At 29.2% G+C, this 19,675-nt stretch overlaps 1 protein-coding gene across 11 annotated transcripts in view; it reads left to right on the forward strand.

The window, feature by feature from the left end:
- The window catches only part of LOC129912272 (diacylglycerol lipase-alpha), a 176,713-nt gene extending 162,594 nt beyond the window's left edge, over positions 1-14,119 (forward strand). For 9 of the 11 annotated variants that reach the window (XM_055990454.1, XM_055990456.1, XM_055990455.1 and 6 more), the window contains 5 exons: positions 1,434-1,538; positions 1,726-1,853; positions 2,658-2,681; positions 5,442-5,574; positions 11,792-14,119. In XM_055990454.1, coding sequence (XP_055846429.1) covers positions 1,434-1,538; positions 1,726-1,853; positions 2,658-2,681; positions 5,442-5,574; positions 11,792-13,675 — 2,274 coding nt within the window. In that variant the 3' untranslated portion in view covers positions 13,676-14,119. Of the gene's footprint in view, positions 1-1,433; positions 1,539-1,725; positions 1,854-2,657; positions 2,682-5,441; positions 5,575-6,745; positions 6,841-11,791 lie in introns of all 11 variants that reach the window. The other 2 variants (XM_055990465.1, XM_055990464.1) reach the window with 2 other exon arrangements.
- Positions 14,120-19,675: the final 5,556 nt, after the last annotated feature.

Consider the following 19,675-nt stretch of genomic DNA (forward strand, 5'->3'; position numbering starts at 1 on the left):
GAGAATGGACAACCCTAAAACGGCTTATAGCTACACTTATGATTATTCTAAAAACAGATAGAAAAAAGTTCTATCGCAACCAGTTCATAAAATATGGACTTTTTTTCGTTCAGTGTATTTTAAATTTTATCATCTTATGTTTTCGTTCACTACAACCACGAATGAATGAATTTTATTTATTTCTTTTTTTTTTTATAATTTTCTACAATAATTGGATAAGTACATAAACACTTTAAAAATTTCATAGCTATTGCACATTTTCGTAAAAAAATTTTGAAATCTGTTTTTTGATGCAAAATGTAAAAAAAGTATTTTATGAAAAATTTTAAACATCTGTGGTATAAAATAAATCTATAGATACCTAGGTGGCCAACTTTCTTAAAAATATTCTGGTATAAGGAGAATATTTTTAAGGAAGATGGTCACCTAGGTTTCTATAGATTTATTTTATACCGCAGGTGTTTAAAATTTTTCATAAAATACTTTTTTTACATTTTGCATCAAAAAACAGATTTCAAAAATTTGTTTACGAAAATGTGCAATAGCTATGAAATTTTTAAAGTGTTTATGTACTCATCCAATTATTGTAGAAAATTATAAAAAAAAGAAATAAATAAAATTCATTCATTCGTGGTTGTAGTGAACGAAAACATAAGATGATAAAATTTAAAATACACTGAACGAAAAAAAGTCCATATTTTATGAACTGGTTGCGATAGAACTTTTTTCTATCTGTTTTTAGAATAATCATAAGTGTAGCTATAAGCCGTTTTAGGGTTGTCCATTCTCTATTGCACACCCTGTATATTTTCAGACATATTCTAAACAAAAATTCCCAGGGAAATGGTTTCGGGAGAAGGGCCCCAATCGGAAAAATGGCGAAAATTTCCATTTTTTTTTGGTTTCCCCATATTCTTAACAGTTGAGGAACGAAATTCAAGCTAAAAAAATAATGAAATTTCAGGAACTTTTCAGTTAGGAGTTTTTTTTTCAGGAATAGGATTATGACGATTACAACTAAACTTCAACTTTTTGAATCGTTATACCTAAGAAACGGTGGGTCTTAGGAAAAAAAGTGTCATGACACTTTTTATATATAATAATCTGGTCTACAATTCTTGCATTGAAAATTTTTTGATAAGACTTACCGTTTTGCTGAAAATCGTGAAAAACCAGTTTTTGTGACCTTTTGACCCCTATAACTCTTAACGCGGACACGATATCAATGTCGATTTTTCACATCTTCATAACAAAGCCGTCATTAAGCTGTATACCAAAATTCAGCCCAGTAGGAATTTTTCCGCAGATAAAACCTAAAATTACTGGACTATTATTATAAGCTGTTCCAAGAATTTCCTATAGAATCATATTGTTCTTTTTACTTACCTCTCTATTCAATATATGTAATAATAACTTTTTATCTCTCTAAACAGTGGAAGACTATATCCTGTTCAATGATATGTTGTTGCTGTGGACCGGAGCCAACGTCCGTTGTTGAGATGTCTGGCAAGGATACCCATATAAACCAGTATCAAGAGGTTAGTGACCGAAAGTGTACAATCTTTTATATCCATTACCACCCACAATATGCATTATCTCTATAAATTCATATACCTACCTACCTACCTATATTCCTGCCCTAATGCTGCACATGAAACATGAAAATATGAAATTTGAATAACAAAACATGTTTTCTCTTTTGCCGTTTTTTTTTAACATCCATAGGAACGTGGTACAGCAAGGACGACAAGTGCTCATCCTACAGACAGTTCAATAGCTTTAACACTACATCAACCACTATATCCGCCCGGAAGGATAATACACATTGTTCGACACCATCCAAAGCCCGATGAGTAAGTTAACTTTACTTTTTCCCAATGTTTTTTCTGTTTGCGATGCGTTGTTCTTTTTATTTTTTTATTTTAAAAAATGCATATTTTTTTTTTGTACCACTCACTGCCGCTAACATCATCACCGCTTGAAAGTGTGCTATTCGTAAAATGCTTTTGCTTTTGTAAAAAAAAAAATATGTAGGTAAACAGAATACAAAAAAAAAATATGTTCCATATCCCGTCAAGCGTTTTAAAAACACTATTTCGAAAGTGTTTTTTTCCTGTTTGTTTGAAAAACCAACAAAAAAAAACTTCCGGTCAGAACCATAAACTATAAAAACGTATTCGTATGTATATGTTTTTGACAGAGAAATCTATAGTGTAGATATGTACCTTTCGGTGGTATTGTTTCCAGTGGAGCATTAAGCGCGATATATATTTTCATAGCTTAATGCTTTAAATTAAATCAATGCTGTAAAAAAAAATTCGGTGAAAAAGGATATTATTTTTATTTATTTTTTTAGTCGAAAAATATGTTTTCATAATAATTTAAAACAAAAAAATACGGAAAATGACTGAATTGTAGAAATTAATTTTAAAACAAAGAGCCCTTAATATTTTTAATCGTTGTGATAATGTTATTTTATATGGTTGTTTGAAATGAAGCTTAAACGACCAATGATTAAGTTTTTTTTTTCTGTTAATTGGGTTTCAGTAAATTAAAGCAACATAATTAAGATGAGAGGTTTAGGTGTTTTAAATTAAATTTCAATAAAATTTTAAAGTTTGTTCAATAATTATATTTTTGTTTGTGTCTTTTTACAGACAAATTTACGATAGTGGCTGGAGGTAGGCAATCATATAGATTGAATAGTAATTGTGTATAAATATCTATGTACAAAAAGTGTTAAATGCAATATACCTACTTATAAACGTGAAATCCATGAATCCTTGCATGCACCTTTTATGTATACAAATAATAAAAACTATTAACCAAACTTAAAATTTAAAGTTTTAACTGACTATACCATGACTATATGCAAATTCCTCGTTCCATAATGTCTGTTAATAAAAAGATTTTTGGCCATCCCCCCTAGAAAAATAATTCTATTTTATTCAAATCAACGAAAAGGAAGATACCAAATGTAAATAATTAATCATATTTCGATACAAAATCAAAATTCATTTTAAGCAGATTCTTCTATTACTTAATTAAAATGGTATAAACAGTCTAGATATTTTCATATTTTTAAACCTTTATTAATTGTGTAAAATCAAATTTTAGGTTTTTGTTTTTCAATTATTTTTTAAATTTTAGAAATAAATAAAATCCAAAGCTCCTATCATTTGAGATAGTTTTAACAAAAATTATCTTTTGCTTAACAGTGCACAACACAATAGGAATACCTAAAATACCATGTCATTACTTTATTTTTATTTAAAACAAAAATTGTTTTCACACCGATAAAATGTATTTAAAGTTCAAGTTTATTTAATAATTAAAACAAATAATTAAAGAAAAAGGAAATTTAAAAAAATGAATGTGAGCTCCCAAAATAATATGCCACTTGATTCCTTATGGTCCATTTTTTGAAATAGGAATTTAAATCAATAGACTGTTTAAAAAAAAACATTACTTCGGATAATTAAAAAAAAATGCTCGTATGAAAGGTTTTTTTCTTCAAAAAAATATATTTGAAAAAAAAAACAAAATTTTGGAAAAATCCAAAAATATTGTTTTTGAAAATTTAAGTTTTGATTTAAAATAAGGCTATCTACTTGTACATTATGTTATGTACTGGTACATATGTAAAAGCAACTTTTCATTGATATACATACGTTCAGTTGTTTAAGAAAAATTTGGAATTTTATTCCAAAAAAAGTACAAATTTGTAATAATTTTTTTAAATGTTTTTTTATTAATTTTTCAAAAACTGAAAACCAAATATATATATAGAAACTTGGGAAATGTAGGTATATAAAAAAAAAAAAAAAAAAACAAATAAAAAAAAATAAAATCTATTTTTCAAAAAAAATAAAACAATATCTGAAATCAAATCGCCCCACAAAACAAGTACGCAATTTTATTTTATATATTAAGGTGCATTTTTAGAAAAAAAATTTTCAAAATCGTTAGAGCCGTTTTTTAAAAAACTAATTTTTTCTTTGAAAAAAAAGTTTTAAAATAAAATTGGTATGCCATTTTGTAGAAATCACTAATCAACATCTAAAAACAAAATTTCAAAAAAATTCAATCCCGTTTTCAAAAATTTGATTTTTCAAAAAAAAAAATTTCAAAATTTTTTTTAAAAATCCAAAAATTATTTTTTTCAAAATTTTATTTTTGGCTTACATTTAAAAAAATATAAATGCTTTTATATAAAAAAATTCGTTGAAATACAATAAGCAGTTTTGCAGAAAATCAGATTTGAAAAAAGCGGTCCTATGGCAGGTACCGTTAATAATGATTTTCAACAAATTTTTTTTTCTTCAAAAGATAGACCTCGTTTAAAAACTAACATTTAAATTTTTTTAACAAAATCGTTGGAGCCGTTTTCGTAAAATTAAACTTTTCGAAATTTTTGTATGACAGGTACCGTTATTTTTGGAACAAAAAATTAATTCCAAAAATACCTCTGGAGAGCCTCCAAAAAATGCTACATACCAAGTTTGAAGTCGATCGGTCCATCCGTTCAGGCTGTAGCTCCTTATACAGACAGACTGACAGACTGACAGACTGTCACGCTCAGAAAGGTGTAACACCACTCTTGTGGAAGAAAAAAAAGTTTTTTTTTTAATACTTTCAAATCAAGGAATAAAGTCTTTAGAGTTTTTTAAGAAGATAATACTTAACAAGTTTTTTTTTCGAATATTCAAGTAATGTATGCATAAAACATGAAATTCGTTTTCGGTAAACTAACTACATCTCCCATTCATCATTTTGAAGTTGAAATGAAAGCTTCAAAATCATATAATCTAAAGAAAAAAGTAGTAACAAGTATGTACGTTATAACCTCGAAAAAAGTAAAGCTGCTTTTGCTTAAAAGAAGATGTTTTAAACTTAATAAAAATGAAAATTTCGATGAGACAAGGGGTGCATACAAACATAATTTGTTAGTTAAAAATCATCCAAATTTATAATAAACAACAGATTTTCCTTGCTACTTATCTCACTGATATCAGCAATCTTAGCCTCTAATTAGTTATGTAAAAAAAAACACTATTTCAACTAATTTAAAAATTCATCAAAAGTACAAACTATGAAGAAAGTGTACTACATGCACGTGTTTCCTAGTTTTCTAATATTTTTTAATTTTATACGTATTTGGACTCAAAAGTTTCTATCTCTTTTCCCTAATAATTCCGTAAAATATTACAAAATGATAGAAATTTTTCAACTTTGCGATAGCAAATTCTATATTCTATTGCATTAATGTACATATATAAATGAATGCATGTTGCTTTCAAACTCGAACTCAATATCTTCAATTTTTCTATCTCAATAATTAAAAAAAAGTACCTACATAACACGCATGTTCTTATATAAACTCTAATCTTATATAATAATATAAAAAATAATATATATAAAAATAATTTCTTTTTATCCAGACACGTGCTTAAAAACAAAGAACCCGTCTATCAGGCTATCTGGGCCGACTCAACAGACTTTGATGAAGTACTTATCTCACCTGTAATGTTGCAGGATCATATGCCCGATAAAGTTTTGGCGGCATTAAAAAAGGTAATTGGTTATGTGGAGAAACCGCCTGAAATTGTTTAATTTATAAAAAAAAAAACTGAAAAAAATTACCTCTAAATTAAAATTAAAAATTAAAAAAAAAATATTTATGTTTAAATTGCCTTCTTATTTTGTTTATTGTATTACTATATTGTGTTATGAAAGAGTATTTAGTTTGATATTATTATAATTATTATTATTTTTTTTTTTTTAATTTAAAAAACTTAATTATTTATTTATTTTTGTTTTAACTCAAATGGAAAATGTATTTTATGAATGCTTGATGTAAAAAAATTAACTTTTGTTTATTTTTAATAAGTTTGTTATTTTTTTTTTTTTTTATAATTTCAATTTAGTTTAATAAGCACTCGAACAAGACAAAAAGTTGTTGCACATTTGAAAAAAAGTATTTAATTTTTGTTAATGGTAAAAATGAAGAAGAAACTGAACAATAATATAAAATGACAACTTATTTATCCCCAAATTATTTTAGACTAAGCTTTATTTGTTGTAAAAAAAAATGCACCTATGTTGTTGAATAAAATTTTTAAATATTTTTGTTAAAACTTTTAATTTTTTTTTATTTTATTTTGTTTTATTTTTTTTAATTAATTTTCGCATATTTTTTAGTTTGTGTCCCATTAATGTTGGTTGGCCTGGTTTTTGGACCTTAATGACTTTTAAGCTTCTCTAGTCTTCTTCTCTAAATAAAAAAAATAAAAAGTATAAACTGCAAGAGTAAACAAAAACTGTAATTTTGTTTAAAACAAAAACCAAACCTGCACGTAATGTTGTTACACAATTTGCACCAAAAGTAACCAAAAAAGACTAATTAAATAAATTTATATTAAGAAAATTCACAAAAACAATACAATCTGCATCTACATTTATTTCAATTTTTATGGAAAAAGTGTGTTAACTTATTCCAAATTGAGTGAAAAACATAAAAAAAAAATCCTTAATGGTGTTATAAATGCAATTTAATTAATTTAAAAAAAAAATGTATTTTACTGCTTAAAATCCTTGCTTCTTAAACAAAAAAAAAAAAAAAAAATCATTCAAAATTAATTCATAAATTTTTATGGTTGAATTTTTTAATAAATTTATATATTTTTTTGTTTTTGTTTTTTGGATAAAAATGTACCTATACACAAAATGTATCTATATGAAACAGGTCGCGATACATAAAGATCAAATTAAAAATTATGGCACCCGAAGTGATTCGATGACTAGCGTAGATTTGAATTCAAAGCTCATTTATGACACCAGGTATTCAAAACAAAAAGTTTATTGTGTTTTTTTTTTTTTTGTACTAGAACATTTTATATATAAAAATTTATATCTCGATATGATTGTGTATTTTGCTGATTCCCTTGGTGTTCAAATTTTAATATTAATTCATAATAATACAAATATTTTATTAGTTTTATAATCGTGGCATTATTGTAACTATATATCACTTTTTTTTATTTTTTTATTTTTTTAATAAATCTAAGCACAAATTTGATACGGAGTTGCTGTTTAAAAGTGCAATTAAAAAATACTTCAAAAACAGTAACTTCAATGATATAGTGTTTTGCTTATAAGAGATACAAGTTTACAAAGACCAGACAAAAATTATTGTGAAGTTCAGTTCCATTGAAAGAACGCTGTACTTCGATTAGTGTCAGATAAAGAGTTTAAAGTTATATTTTCCATATTTTCAGTCGTATGAATTTTAAATTACACAATGAGGAATGTCCTTCTTCATTATGAATTCAATTTAAAAAAAAACTAGGTGACGTAAAGATTAACCGGATTTTCGATGTGGAAATTTGTTTGTACCGAAATTTAAGAGATTTTTTCCAAAATTCTGTATAGGAATCAAAAATTCTTAATAAACATTATATTTATTTTATGTTATTCCATTATTCTACTTTTCTATTATTTTGAATCCTATTGTTCAGAATGTTATATTTACAAATACTGAATTTCAAATTAATATTCTATCGAATAGACCCTACTTTTGAATAAAACAAATTCGTTCAAGACTTATATTAAATCAATCCCTCGAGGTCTGTTTACTTTAAAAGTCTAAAACTAACCAATTATTACGATTTTTTTCGAATTTTAAAAACCTGCTTTCAACTTAAAAAAGTCAAAAATATAGAAAAAGTTCTAATTTTTGGAAAGGTACATTTCAGTCGTTTCTTGACAAAAAAAATTAAAAATTGCATATTATGAAAGGATTTTTCCTCTGCTTTATTTTATTAATGGATTTACTCAATTTTTTATCTTTTTTTTTTCATTGATTTTAGGTTAGAAAGAATTATAGTCAAAAATAATTTTAAAAATTTTTTAACCATCATAACTTGATAGAAAATTTAATTTCCTATGAAAAGTGTCTTTGATCTAGTGATGGGAACTATCGAATGATTTGAACTATTGATAGTTAGTAACTGAATGATTTGAACTATCGAATAGTTCATTCATTCATTCATTCGAATAAAAACTATCGAATAAACTATCGGATAAACACTATCAAATAAACTATCTAATCAAAAAAAATATTCGAATAAAAAAAACAATCGTTTAAAAAAACTATTCGAATGAAAAACTATCGTTTAGGAAAACTATTCGAATGAAAAAACTATCGAACAAAATAAACTAATCGAATGAGAAAACTATCGAATAAAAAACTATCGAATGGAAAAACTATTCGAATGAAAATAGTAACTAAATGAATGAATGAATGAATGATTTCAAACTATCGAATGAATGAATATTTTACAACTAGCGATAGTTTGATAGTTTTTATTCGATAGTTCCCATATCACTACTTTGAACCTTTTCAAAGCTTGGCTTGGTTTAGTTAAATCAAAAAAACTGAAATAATCCAGTCAAGTAAGGGTTTAACCTCGTAATTAATGCTAATAAATTTTTTTTTTACTCAATACCTTCGTTTTGGCATTCTTTAACATACCTTAAAAGTCTAGAAAAATTTCATGTCCGCAAGTCGCAATTTTCAAGGTCAAAGCGCGAAATGGAGATTTTCAAAATAAGCTAAAATAGACGATGATATTACATACACATATGATACATGATTTCAAGGTATTTTTTAATACTGATTCCAAAAAATCTAAAATCAAGGCAATCTGACGTCTCTGAAAAAAGTTATACCTGTTTTTCCTCTGTCAACCCATATTATTATAACAGTTGTTGCAAACTTACTACTGAAAAACATTTAAAAGTTATTGTAGAGGAACTAAATTTTGCATGAAGGTTTTTATATCCAATATCATTAAGAATAAAAACGATGCAATGTGAAAAACGTTCATGTCTATGAAAAAATGGCATTTTTGAGAAAATGGGAAATTTTGGGATATTCATTAAAAAACAACCTGCTCCAATCTTGGAATTATTGCTTATATTCTAATTTTTTTGTTTTTATCTTTGTTTGAATATTCTATAACTTATGTCAAAAATCTAAAAAAATCTCATATCCACAAGTCCTTATTTTCCAGGTTAAACTAAGATTTGAAGAAAATAATAAGAAAACTTTAGATTTTTATATGTATACCAACATAACCCACACGATTTATAGGCATTTTTTAACACTTATTCCAACAAAAATCAAAATCAAAAACAAAAACAAGTCAACCTTCACCATCCCTGAATAGTAATGCACCTTATTCATGTTGATCTGACCTGACCTGAAGTATTGTTTTTCAATTTTTTAAAATCTGCACCTTATCTTCAAACCAGAAAAATTAGGACTTGCGGACATGAGATTTTTTTAGATTTTGACATAAGTTATAGAATATCCAAACGAAGATAGAAACAAAAAAACTAGCCTATTAGCAATAATTCCAAGTTTGTACCAGGATGTTTTTTAGTGCATATCCCAAAATTTCCCCTTTTCCCAAAAAATACCACTATTTTTTCATAGATATGAACGTTATACCTTGAAATCATGTATCATATGTGAATGTAATACCATCGTCTATTTTAGCTGATTTTGAAATTTGTCAAAAGTCGAAAAAGTGTTTTCTTTTTGCTATTTACAGCATTTTCGATAAGAGTAATCAGTTTAGATATTGCGAGTCCTCATAATTAAAAAACATCTGTTTTTTTCGATTTGCATGTTTAAAGTTGGAATATTTTAACTGATCACTCGTATGTTGTCATGGAACCTCTTATATGGAATATTTTTGGCTGTTAAATTGATATTATTTTTACACCCATGCTATTTCCAAATCAAAAGAAGACTTTTGACAAAATGTTCAAATTTTTGTCTCGATGTTTGATATTAGTTTAAAAATATTTTGTCTCTAACTCTTTTTTACGTTTTAAAGGACAAAGTCTGGCTGTCAAAAGTTAGCACTGGCTCTTAGTAGCCCCTTTTTGCTGAACATTGATCGTTTATAAATTATTGTTTTTTTTCTTATGTATAAGTTTATGAAAAAACAAGGCAATAAATGTTTTTAGTATTTTTAGTTTTGTGAATAGTCTGATTTTTCTACATATGGAAAACCTGAGCAAAATATTCGAAAAATCCATAGCCAACCCTAACAGAAATTTTATTCAAGTTGATCTTTTAATTTTTTGAGCTAAAAATTTTGACTTTGAATAAAATTTCACTATGGCCAAAAAATTTTAAACTATGTATTTAAAAATTTTAAGTTTCTAAGGCCCAATTTATTCACTCTCCATTATTTTTAAAGGCTCTATTAAAAATTATAAAACTGTCAAATCGCATACAAATTTTAAAATTTCCCTTTTTTAATGGCGACTTTAAATTTAATGGAGTGTGAATAAATTGGACCTAAATCTCTTCGAAAATCACACTTTCAAAAATAGCTTAAAAAAGTAATGGAATTTTTCTAAATTTTAGAAAATTTACTGTACAAAAATTATTATAAGGAATAAAATCCGGTTCTTGGGTAAAATTTAGACTTTTCCTTTGTATACGTTCGAAGAGTTATAATGTCTTGCTTGTGTAGCTACATTTGTCCGATGTTTTTTTTCAAATACGCGGTTTAGAAGTGAGTTGTGTAATGATTTTATGTAGGTAATTAAGGGCCATTTGCTGGATCGAAAGTTAAATAATTTATGTTAAACATAAACTCTTATTCCCTACTTTTTCCTCTGCGTAAACTGTCACATAAGGTCTTTATACTTTACTGTCCTAAACATTGCACATTTTTCATAATATGAATTTGAGTAAAGTGAATCGGGCAACAAATTAATCATTTCCAGTTTGTAGCTTGGAAGAAACGTTCTAAAAACCTTTAGCGAGACCCATTAAAGGTGAATGTATTTTAGACCGTCACTGCTCCTCTATTTTTCTTTGCATAGTTAAAATGTGGAAATAGAACCGTGAAGTCGAAAGTCATTGTTAATTTGGATTGAGTTTGAAGTAAAAACCATGTGTTTTTTTGTAAAATTAAAGCGAATAATGTTTAGAGTTATTTTTTGTACAGTGTACACGCTTAAAGCTTTAAATACCAAGAATAAGACCCGAACAGTTGACTTTTTTTTGAGTTTTTGTCACTTTTTTTAAATAATCACTAAGAAATATTTCATCATTATTTTAAAAATGGAGAAAAAAACTGAAAGCGATTGTTTTCTTGTTCACCTTTTTGAAACTTGCAAATTATGAAAGGTTTAAAACTGCAAAATACAAAGAAATTTTCACTGTATGGACACGAAACCGGGGAAAAATTGAGCTAGAGGCATGAAATTCAGGGAATTTTTTTTTGTATACGTGTATTTCCAATCTCGGGGTGCACACAAGTTTGCCAAGTCTTATCATACAACAGCCCCAACAATCAAAACCAATCTGTTGCTGGGTTTCTGATACTTTTTTTTCTTAAAAAGCTTAGCAAACATTTTTTTTGCGTTAATTTTTCTTTATAATTTTTGGCACTTAAAAAATGCTTTCTTTATTATAATACGCCTCACTTTTTTGAAACTGATGTTATATATTGAGTGTTTTTTCCCATTTCGTTTGCAATCGATGTGAATAGCAAATTGAACTTGTCCATATACTGCGCATATTTTTTTTTAAGTCAATTTTCCATTATTTCTTTATTTTTTCTCTTTTACTTTCTTTTTAATATTTTGGTATTATTCACTTATTTGTATAATCCACTGCAGTCTTAGTTCCATTTGCCAACACCCCATTTTTATAACAAAAAAAAAAACTAATCACAAATTTCATATCAACTTTCCAATTTAGGTTGTAACTACAAGCGGTCCCAGAAAACCCCAAAGACAAACATCGAATGCCTTTCAAACATTACCCAATGATGCAACATTAGAACATTTGCTCACCTCAAATGGCCTACATTCAACCACCAATTACTGTTCAAACAATCAACGGGCTCAGAGTCCCATTTCAAATATAACCAACTCCGTATCAACTCCCAACACTACACACAAACTCTGCCTCGAAACTTCATTCACCAATTTGCAGAGCCCCATCGATATGCACCCATCGCTGCCTCTATCCTGCGGAGCAGGATCTAGCAAAGCATCCTCCATAGCGGGTAGTCTGTTTGGTCGCAGTCAAATGAGCTCTTCAATGCAGCAATACGACATATCAAGCATGATGGATGAGAGTCAAGCGACATGCGGCACAAATGGCCGCAGTCCATCTGTACCTAGCGAAGCTACAACTGTCATAATGACAGATTGTCCACCCTTGGACTGTCCTATTTTGCACAAACCGAAGGCGGTCGCCTTTGATATGGCCCTAAACTTTTCAGATATTACCAAATCACCGTCCCCAAAATTACCCGCCAAGAGTATACTTCATCGGCAGCAATCAGCGCGAGCGGGTAAAAAGCCAACAAGTCTGCCTCTAGCCCCTCTTCGAAGGGCATCAGACTGCCCCAAAGCTGTGGATCTAATCCATGATGACTGGTTCGGACTGGCTCCATTGGCCAGTCCTGAAACACTGTCTGAGATCTCAAGTATTTCGTCCCGCACAAGTGCTGCCATGAGTCTGGCCAACAGTATCGAAAGGTATCTGCAGAACATGTCCATAAGCGAAAATGGCAACCAAGAACTGATGGAGGATATTTACGAGTCTCAACTGCACACGCCTAAAATTCTCCGACGAGCTCCGAAACTCACAGAGAACTTATCAAGCTGTGCAGATGATTCCCGGTATCAAGACCAATACAAACGGATGGGTCAAGTATTTGTAACATTCCCACGGGTGATACCAATGCGAAATAATAGCCGGGAGGATTCTAGCGACGAAAGCTTTGAATCTGCATTTAGCCATTCGAAAACCCTCCCGAATAAGAAACGGAAAAACAGCTCCAAATCTGCCGATCAGATCGATGATAACGGCTCATCAGCGACCAATAAAAAGCTTGGGAAGAAGCTTACTTTCAGTGATAGTCAAATACTCGATCGAGAATGTGTAAGTTCCTGTCCCGGCTGTCCATGTCGCAGTGGCTCCACCTGTTGTCAACTAGAAGATCACAGTGAATGCCAAGTTTTAATGGCGCCACAATCGCAGATCAATATTGGATCACTGGACACCTATTACAGTGCCAATTCGTCCCTGGATCGATTTTCGACACCGCAAAACCTCATCCGTCTGCATCAGTCTCCACCTTCCACACAAAATACTCCTCCGCCATCATCGAATGGTCATCATGTTGCTGCTGCTGATACAACGGCGGCGGTGGATCAACGCCGTCCTGGTGTGTTAGAATCACACTTTCCTGTTTACGATCCACTTGTAGTCGATACAACTTCGGAAGATGTTTCACTTTTGTCACAAGAATCATCACCAAATCCCCATCAACCATCATCAACTACAACTAACAATTTCATTCAAGTACAAAAACGTTCAGGCCTAATGCGCAAGCGTAATTCCACCGAAGAACGAATATTTTCGCGTAACGAATCACTACCGCTTTTGGCTAATTTGTCAGAAAGGACGTCATCAGCTTCGCCATCGCCAAGTTTTGTCAAACGGAAAAGTTGTGTATATCCGGTGAATAGTAGTAAATTTAGTGGGAGTAGTAATGGATCGACGGGAAGTGTGAAAGCGTTTGTATCGACGGCAGCGACGACATCAAGTAAAAACGAAAGTAGTGTCTAATAGAATGATTTAACGTTAAATGGTGAAAACTTTAAAAAATACACAATAGATTAGTTGAAATAGTTTTTTGATAAGATTTTCTACTGAACCACAACATTCATTATTATTATAGAGGAAAAAACAATACCTATTAATAAGCATAAAAATGAACATAACTGTGAAAATGTTTCTTTTCGATATTTTTTTTTTATTTGGTTTTCTAATTTTCTATATAATGTATCTATTTCTGTTAACTCCACTTTTCTCTAATATAATGTAATTAGAAACTATGCAACTGGGGAGGCCTTCGGTTGTTGAACGAAAGGCTGGAAGCTTTTTTTATAGTCGTTTTATTTTAAGTACATAGATCAAATAAAAAGGGTTCAATCTCATTTTGACAGTTGGAAAATTCGTTAAAAAAAAAAAAAAATACAGAAACTTTGCAAATCTGCTGATTCAGCAAAATGTCAAAATCTTTTCAGTTTAGAAAAAGCCTGAAACGCAACATTAAAGGATTCACTCTTTGTGACTCATTCTTTTATAACTCAAAAGGCTCATAACCAACTTATGAGTTCGACCACTCTTAATTTATAATCACTAAATCACTCTGAAAACCTATAGCTTTTGAGCTTTATAAATTTGGAGCCTTTGTAGAATACAATTCTAGAGTTTCTGTTTATGGGTAAAATTGTATTTCCAATTTTTCTTCAAACTTCTCTAACACAGTCACTTTGTTTGAAATAATTTAAAAAAAGCTAGCTGAACTCGTCCAGCTCCCAACATTGTCCATTCCTCAAATAACATAAAACTCCTCTTTAACCAGTACTACAGGCATTAGGGAATCATCTGAGAATTTTTGGAAAGGATTTGAATTTAATATTTAATATATAATATAAAGAGGCGCATTAAGACGAACATAAAAATAAATTTTTTTTTTCTCAAAAACGTGTGGTTTGGCCACCATTTTGAAAAATGCGTTTTTGTGATTTTCTCGGCTCCTGTTTATCGTAGAATGGATTTTTTTGTTTTGTTTTGTAGAAGAACGTATTCTTAAATTTTTGTATTAAATAATTTTTTTTTTGTAAAGTTTCTCTATAAAAATTTATTGACGAAAACATGTAAAATTTTTGGTGATGATCGTGATTTTTACACTTTTCTTCAGTTTAAGTTCATCTATGGGAAATAGTTCTCATAATAACATTGAAACAACTCTAAATTTCCTACATTTTGGTACATTAAGTTTTCTTGTATGTCCAAAACTATTTCAGTTATAACCTGATGAAATCAATATTTTGGTTGGCTACAATGAAATTCTGTTGAGAAAAAAAAAATTAAACTTTTTTTTTGCAGAAGAACCAAAATATACTTTTCTGAATGTTTTTGGGGTGCTGATTTTGAATCCGAAGTCAGAAAAATTTTATTGGCCTTATTTTTTTTAAATATTACCGTTATAAAACGCCAAAAAACGTTATTTTTATAGTTTTTGAGGTTGGGCTATAATGTGTAGCAATTTATTTCAGAATTATTTGTAATTATGTCTGTAAGAACTGCTTTTTTTCTTCCAAAAACTGTTTAAATCTTTCCGATATCTCTTTTACTGACGGAGATATCTTAAGTTCAAGCTTACCTATAAGATAAATTTGAGTTAGTCTTTGGCTTTTTCTGACTTCGGATTCAAATTCAGCACCCCAAAAACATTCAGAAAAGTATATTTTGGTTCTTTTGCAAAAAAAAAGTTTAATTTTTTTCACCAGAATTTCATTGTAGCCAACCAAAATATTGATTTCGTCAGGTTATAACTGAAATAGTTTTGGACGTACAAGAAAACTTAATATACCAAAATGTAGGAAATTTAGAGTTGTATCAATGTTATTATGAGAACTATTTCGCTTAGATGAACCTAAACTGAATAGAAGTGTAAAAACCACGATCATCACCGAAAATTTTACATGTTTTCGTCAATAACTTTTCATAGAGAAACTTTACAAAAAAAAATTATTTAATACAAAAATTTAAGAATACGTTCTTCTACAAAACAAAAGAAAAAAATCCATTCTACGATAAACAGAAGCCGAGAAAATAGCAAAAACGCATTTTTCAAAATGGCGGCCAAACCACACGTTTTTGAGACAAAAAAATATATTTTTTTGTTCGTCTTAATGCGCTTCTTTATATTAAATATCAAATTCAAATCCTTTCCAAAAATTCTCAGATGACCCATTTCCAGCTCCCTATTTCCTGTAGTACAGTTATTGTCTGGTATCTCTAAATGAAGGATAGCTTAAATCCATATCGCACTTCAGTTTGTGTGCAGTATTTTATTAAAGAAGAACCCAATTTTTCGGAGGATTTTCCATTTGTTCGTGTCTTAATATGCTGGTCATAAGTGAATGTGAATTATGATTTGCAGAAAAAATTTACTACTAAGAAAGTTTAAGGATATTGGTAGACGGGTATGCTAAAATCGCTTTTTATAAAAATTTAATTTGTGTTTACAATTATTTTTAAATGAAGTGACATTTTTGTAACGATAAGAACAAAAGCCTTCCCGACAGCTATTTTTGTCTTTAAAAAAAACTTTGCACTATTTGTTGTACTTCTTACCCTCTATCAAAAGAAAACACGCGTTAATTTGGAAGGTGCTATAAGCTTTGAAATTTTAGTTACAATATAAAAACGGTATAAGAATTGTAAGGAAAATAATAAAACCAATGTTCTAAATGTGAGTGGTCTACACAATAGCCAGTGCACGTGAGTGGAAAATTTCGAAAGAAACCTAATAAACAACAACAAATTTGTAAGTAAAAATGCTAGTTAGTCCAAGTTAAGTAGAAAAATCAGGAAAGCTATTTTGTGTTAGAGTTTATCATCCCATTCGCTAGGTTGCTTGTTCAAAACCGCAATAACAGTGAAAGCGACGTAGTACTACTGGAAGAAGTCTCACGATAAGGGTGGCCCCGTAAAATAACTGAAGCTCCAGCCTTTAACCTTGGTTGTAAAACACACTCTGGGTGACCCGAGTAAAAATAGAAATTTAATTTTTAAAGAAAAAAATATAAAATAAATCTTGATCGCGCACCACAGCTGCACCACCGCACAGTGGGCCCATATGGCCTTAGGCGTCTCAAAAATCTGTAACTTTGTTGTCTTTTGTGATAATTGCTTCAAATTTGGAATATAATGTCTTTGATATATAATGAATCATTCAACTTACTTTTTTTTTTTTTAATTAAAATTGTTTTTAAGCTTTTAAAAATTAGTCAAAGTTCAAAAAGTACGATTTTCGCTTGATTTGGGTATTTAAAAATATCTGTAACTTTTTTGTCTCCTGAAATAATTAAACCAAATTTGGAACATATAATCTTTATTATATCAGAAATCATTGAGCGTAGTTTTTTTTTAATGCAAATTATTTTTGAGCTTTGAAAAGCTAGGCAAAGTTCAAAAAGTACAATTTTGGCTCGACTATGGCGTTCCAAAAATCTGTCATTTTATCGAGTCTGAAAATAATTAACTCAAATTAGGAATATATTACCTGAAATGTTTAATAAATTATTTGTCACACTGTTTTTTAGCTAATATTTTTACTTAAGTATTAAACGTTTATTCAAAGCTAAAAAAATCGATTTTGACTAGGCTAGAATGTCTCAAAAATCTGTAACTTTTGTATCTTAAAAGATTATTTTCTCAAATTTTGCAAAATAAGATAAAACTGGTTTCTTAATTTAATAAAGGCCTTCCTTTCGTGTCATAAAATTACTTAATTATTTTTATGAGTATGCAATAAAGAAAAAATACATTTCAATGTAGTTTGTTTGTGTTACGTTATTTGAAATTAAAGCTATTTTATTGAAAAATTATAAGAAAAATATTGATTATACTCATTTTAAATAAAGTCGTTTGTAAGGCAAAGTGAAATAGTAAAAAAACTACGCTTTTGAGAAAAGAGCAAAAAAAGAAATCACAAAAAAAAAAACTGGCTGTCAATTTTCACGAAAATCCTTCTTAATTAAATACTTAAAACGGCTCTTTTGAAAATTTTCGAGTAAAATCAAAATCAGTGAATAAAATCTCTATGTAACTTTTTCCATAGATGAAATTTTTTTCAACAATTACAATATGAAATTCTAACATTTTTCTGCTACCTTAGACTTTTTCTAATAGTACAAATATCTTCAATTTCGGGTGCATATACTAAGTCTAAGAGCCCACAGCAAATTTTGGGAGTGGAGGTATAACCAAAATGTGAGTATGCAGTTTTATAGCCTTATGCGTTTTAATAACGAATTCAAAAGTCTGGCAGCTTTAAATCGCGGCTTTATATGGTTTCCGAGGGGTTAAATATCGCGAGTTTTCCAATTAATGTGAGTAGGCTAAAATAACACAAAATCACATTCTGAATATAAGGACTGATGCTCTGTCATCCCCAAGGCCTGAAGACATCAATCTTGACAGTGCGATCAATAGAATTCAAGATATGTATTGAAACAGGTCAGGATGCACCAAAATACGTTTGTTTGTACTATGTCTTTCGACAGATATATCGTTCTCTATGAAAGAAAAGCAGATAAAAGCAGCCAATTCTTTTTGTATCTTTTAGTACATAAACCAAAGAACAAAATTGTGAAAAAAGTAGACAGCGGAAGACAGCGGAAACATTTAAAACTCAGTTCGAAATTAAAAAAAACTGCAAATAAAAGCTTATTGTGTGAAAACAATAATATTAATTAAAAATATATTTTAAAAAATTTTTATTTTCAGCAATATAAATAGCAGTTAAAATTAGCTTTCCAACGATATACAACACTTATATAATTTATTCAAATATAGTTTTGAAAACGTATCGTGAAGATTTGCTTTATTTTGTTTCTCAAACTAAAGTATTTTCAAGTGGAGACTTCAGATACAATTTTGTAGTAGAGAAACTCATTTTAAAAATCAATTTTCAATGAAAACATATAGATTAACTTTCCCTTGACTCATTTCCGTAAAGAAATTACCAAAAATTAAAATTTCATAAAAACCATTTTTGAGACGCAAATGGTCCTTTGGGCCCATTGTGCCCCGCCACTTGGCGGAAAATTTCGGCGCACCACCGCCGCACAAACTGAAATAGTGCGGACGTGGTGCAGCGGTGTGGTGCGGAGGAATTCCATTTTTACTCGGGGATATACATAATAAATAGTAAATACTTTCGACTCCCTCTTAGTCGAATTTGCCTATGAGTCGACTGTACAATGTACTAGAGAGTAAATAAGTATAAACTATTCTTGACATGGACAAAACGAGGATAAAATAGTAGTTCATACTTTACCAATTTTCTAGTAAAAGCATTTACCTAAACTAACCTAACGTGCGCTTGTCTTCGACAAATACAATTTATAGGGACTATGCACCTCAAAAGTGACATAGATAAAATAAGGCAAATTTTTTTTGTACTTGACGATGAAATACATCATCCATCCTACATCTTAGCCCGTAGGTTGTAAAATGACTAAATCTAAGTTTTCCAAAATCATCTTGTATGCAACCAACAAGAAAGGAACGTTGAGACGTTGAATCTCAAGGATTTCGTTTAGTTGAATAGGGAAGTAATTCAATTCCGGACTGCTTTTAAGTGTAAAATCTCAAACTCTCTATATTACCATTCAAGCACTATGTAAGGTTTGAGAATTGATAATTGGCCAGGTGACAGTATTCAATACCTTTTTTTGAATGTACATAAACGAAATAAACGTCTAAAGCTTTCCCTAGTTCTTAGCAAACTCTAAATAATCTCTCTGAATCAGCGAATAAATCTTCAAACCAAAACCAAATCTCCCTTTAACAATTTTTCTTACATTTGTTTTGCATTTTATTGAATTAAATAAATCTCTAATATACCAACGTCTATGAAGGTATAAGACTTTGTTTCAAAAAAAAAAAAAACTACTAAATACAAATTAAAAAAAAAATAAAATAATAATAAAATATAAATATCCGACCAAACCAAGCATTAAAAAGTGATTTAATAAAATTTAA

The sequence above is a fragment of the Episyrphus balteatus genome, chromosome 2 (assembly GCF_945859705.1).
Source record: "Episyrphus balteatus chromosome 2, idEpiBalt1.1, whole genome shotgun sequence".
Classification (NCBI taxonomy): domain Eukaryota; kingdom Metazoa; phylum Arthropoda; class Insecta; order Diptera; family Syrphidae; genus Episyrphus; species Episyrphus balteatus.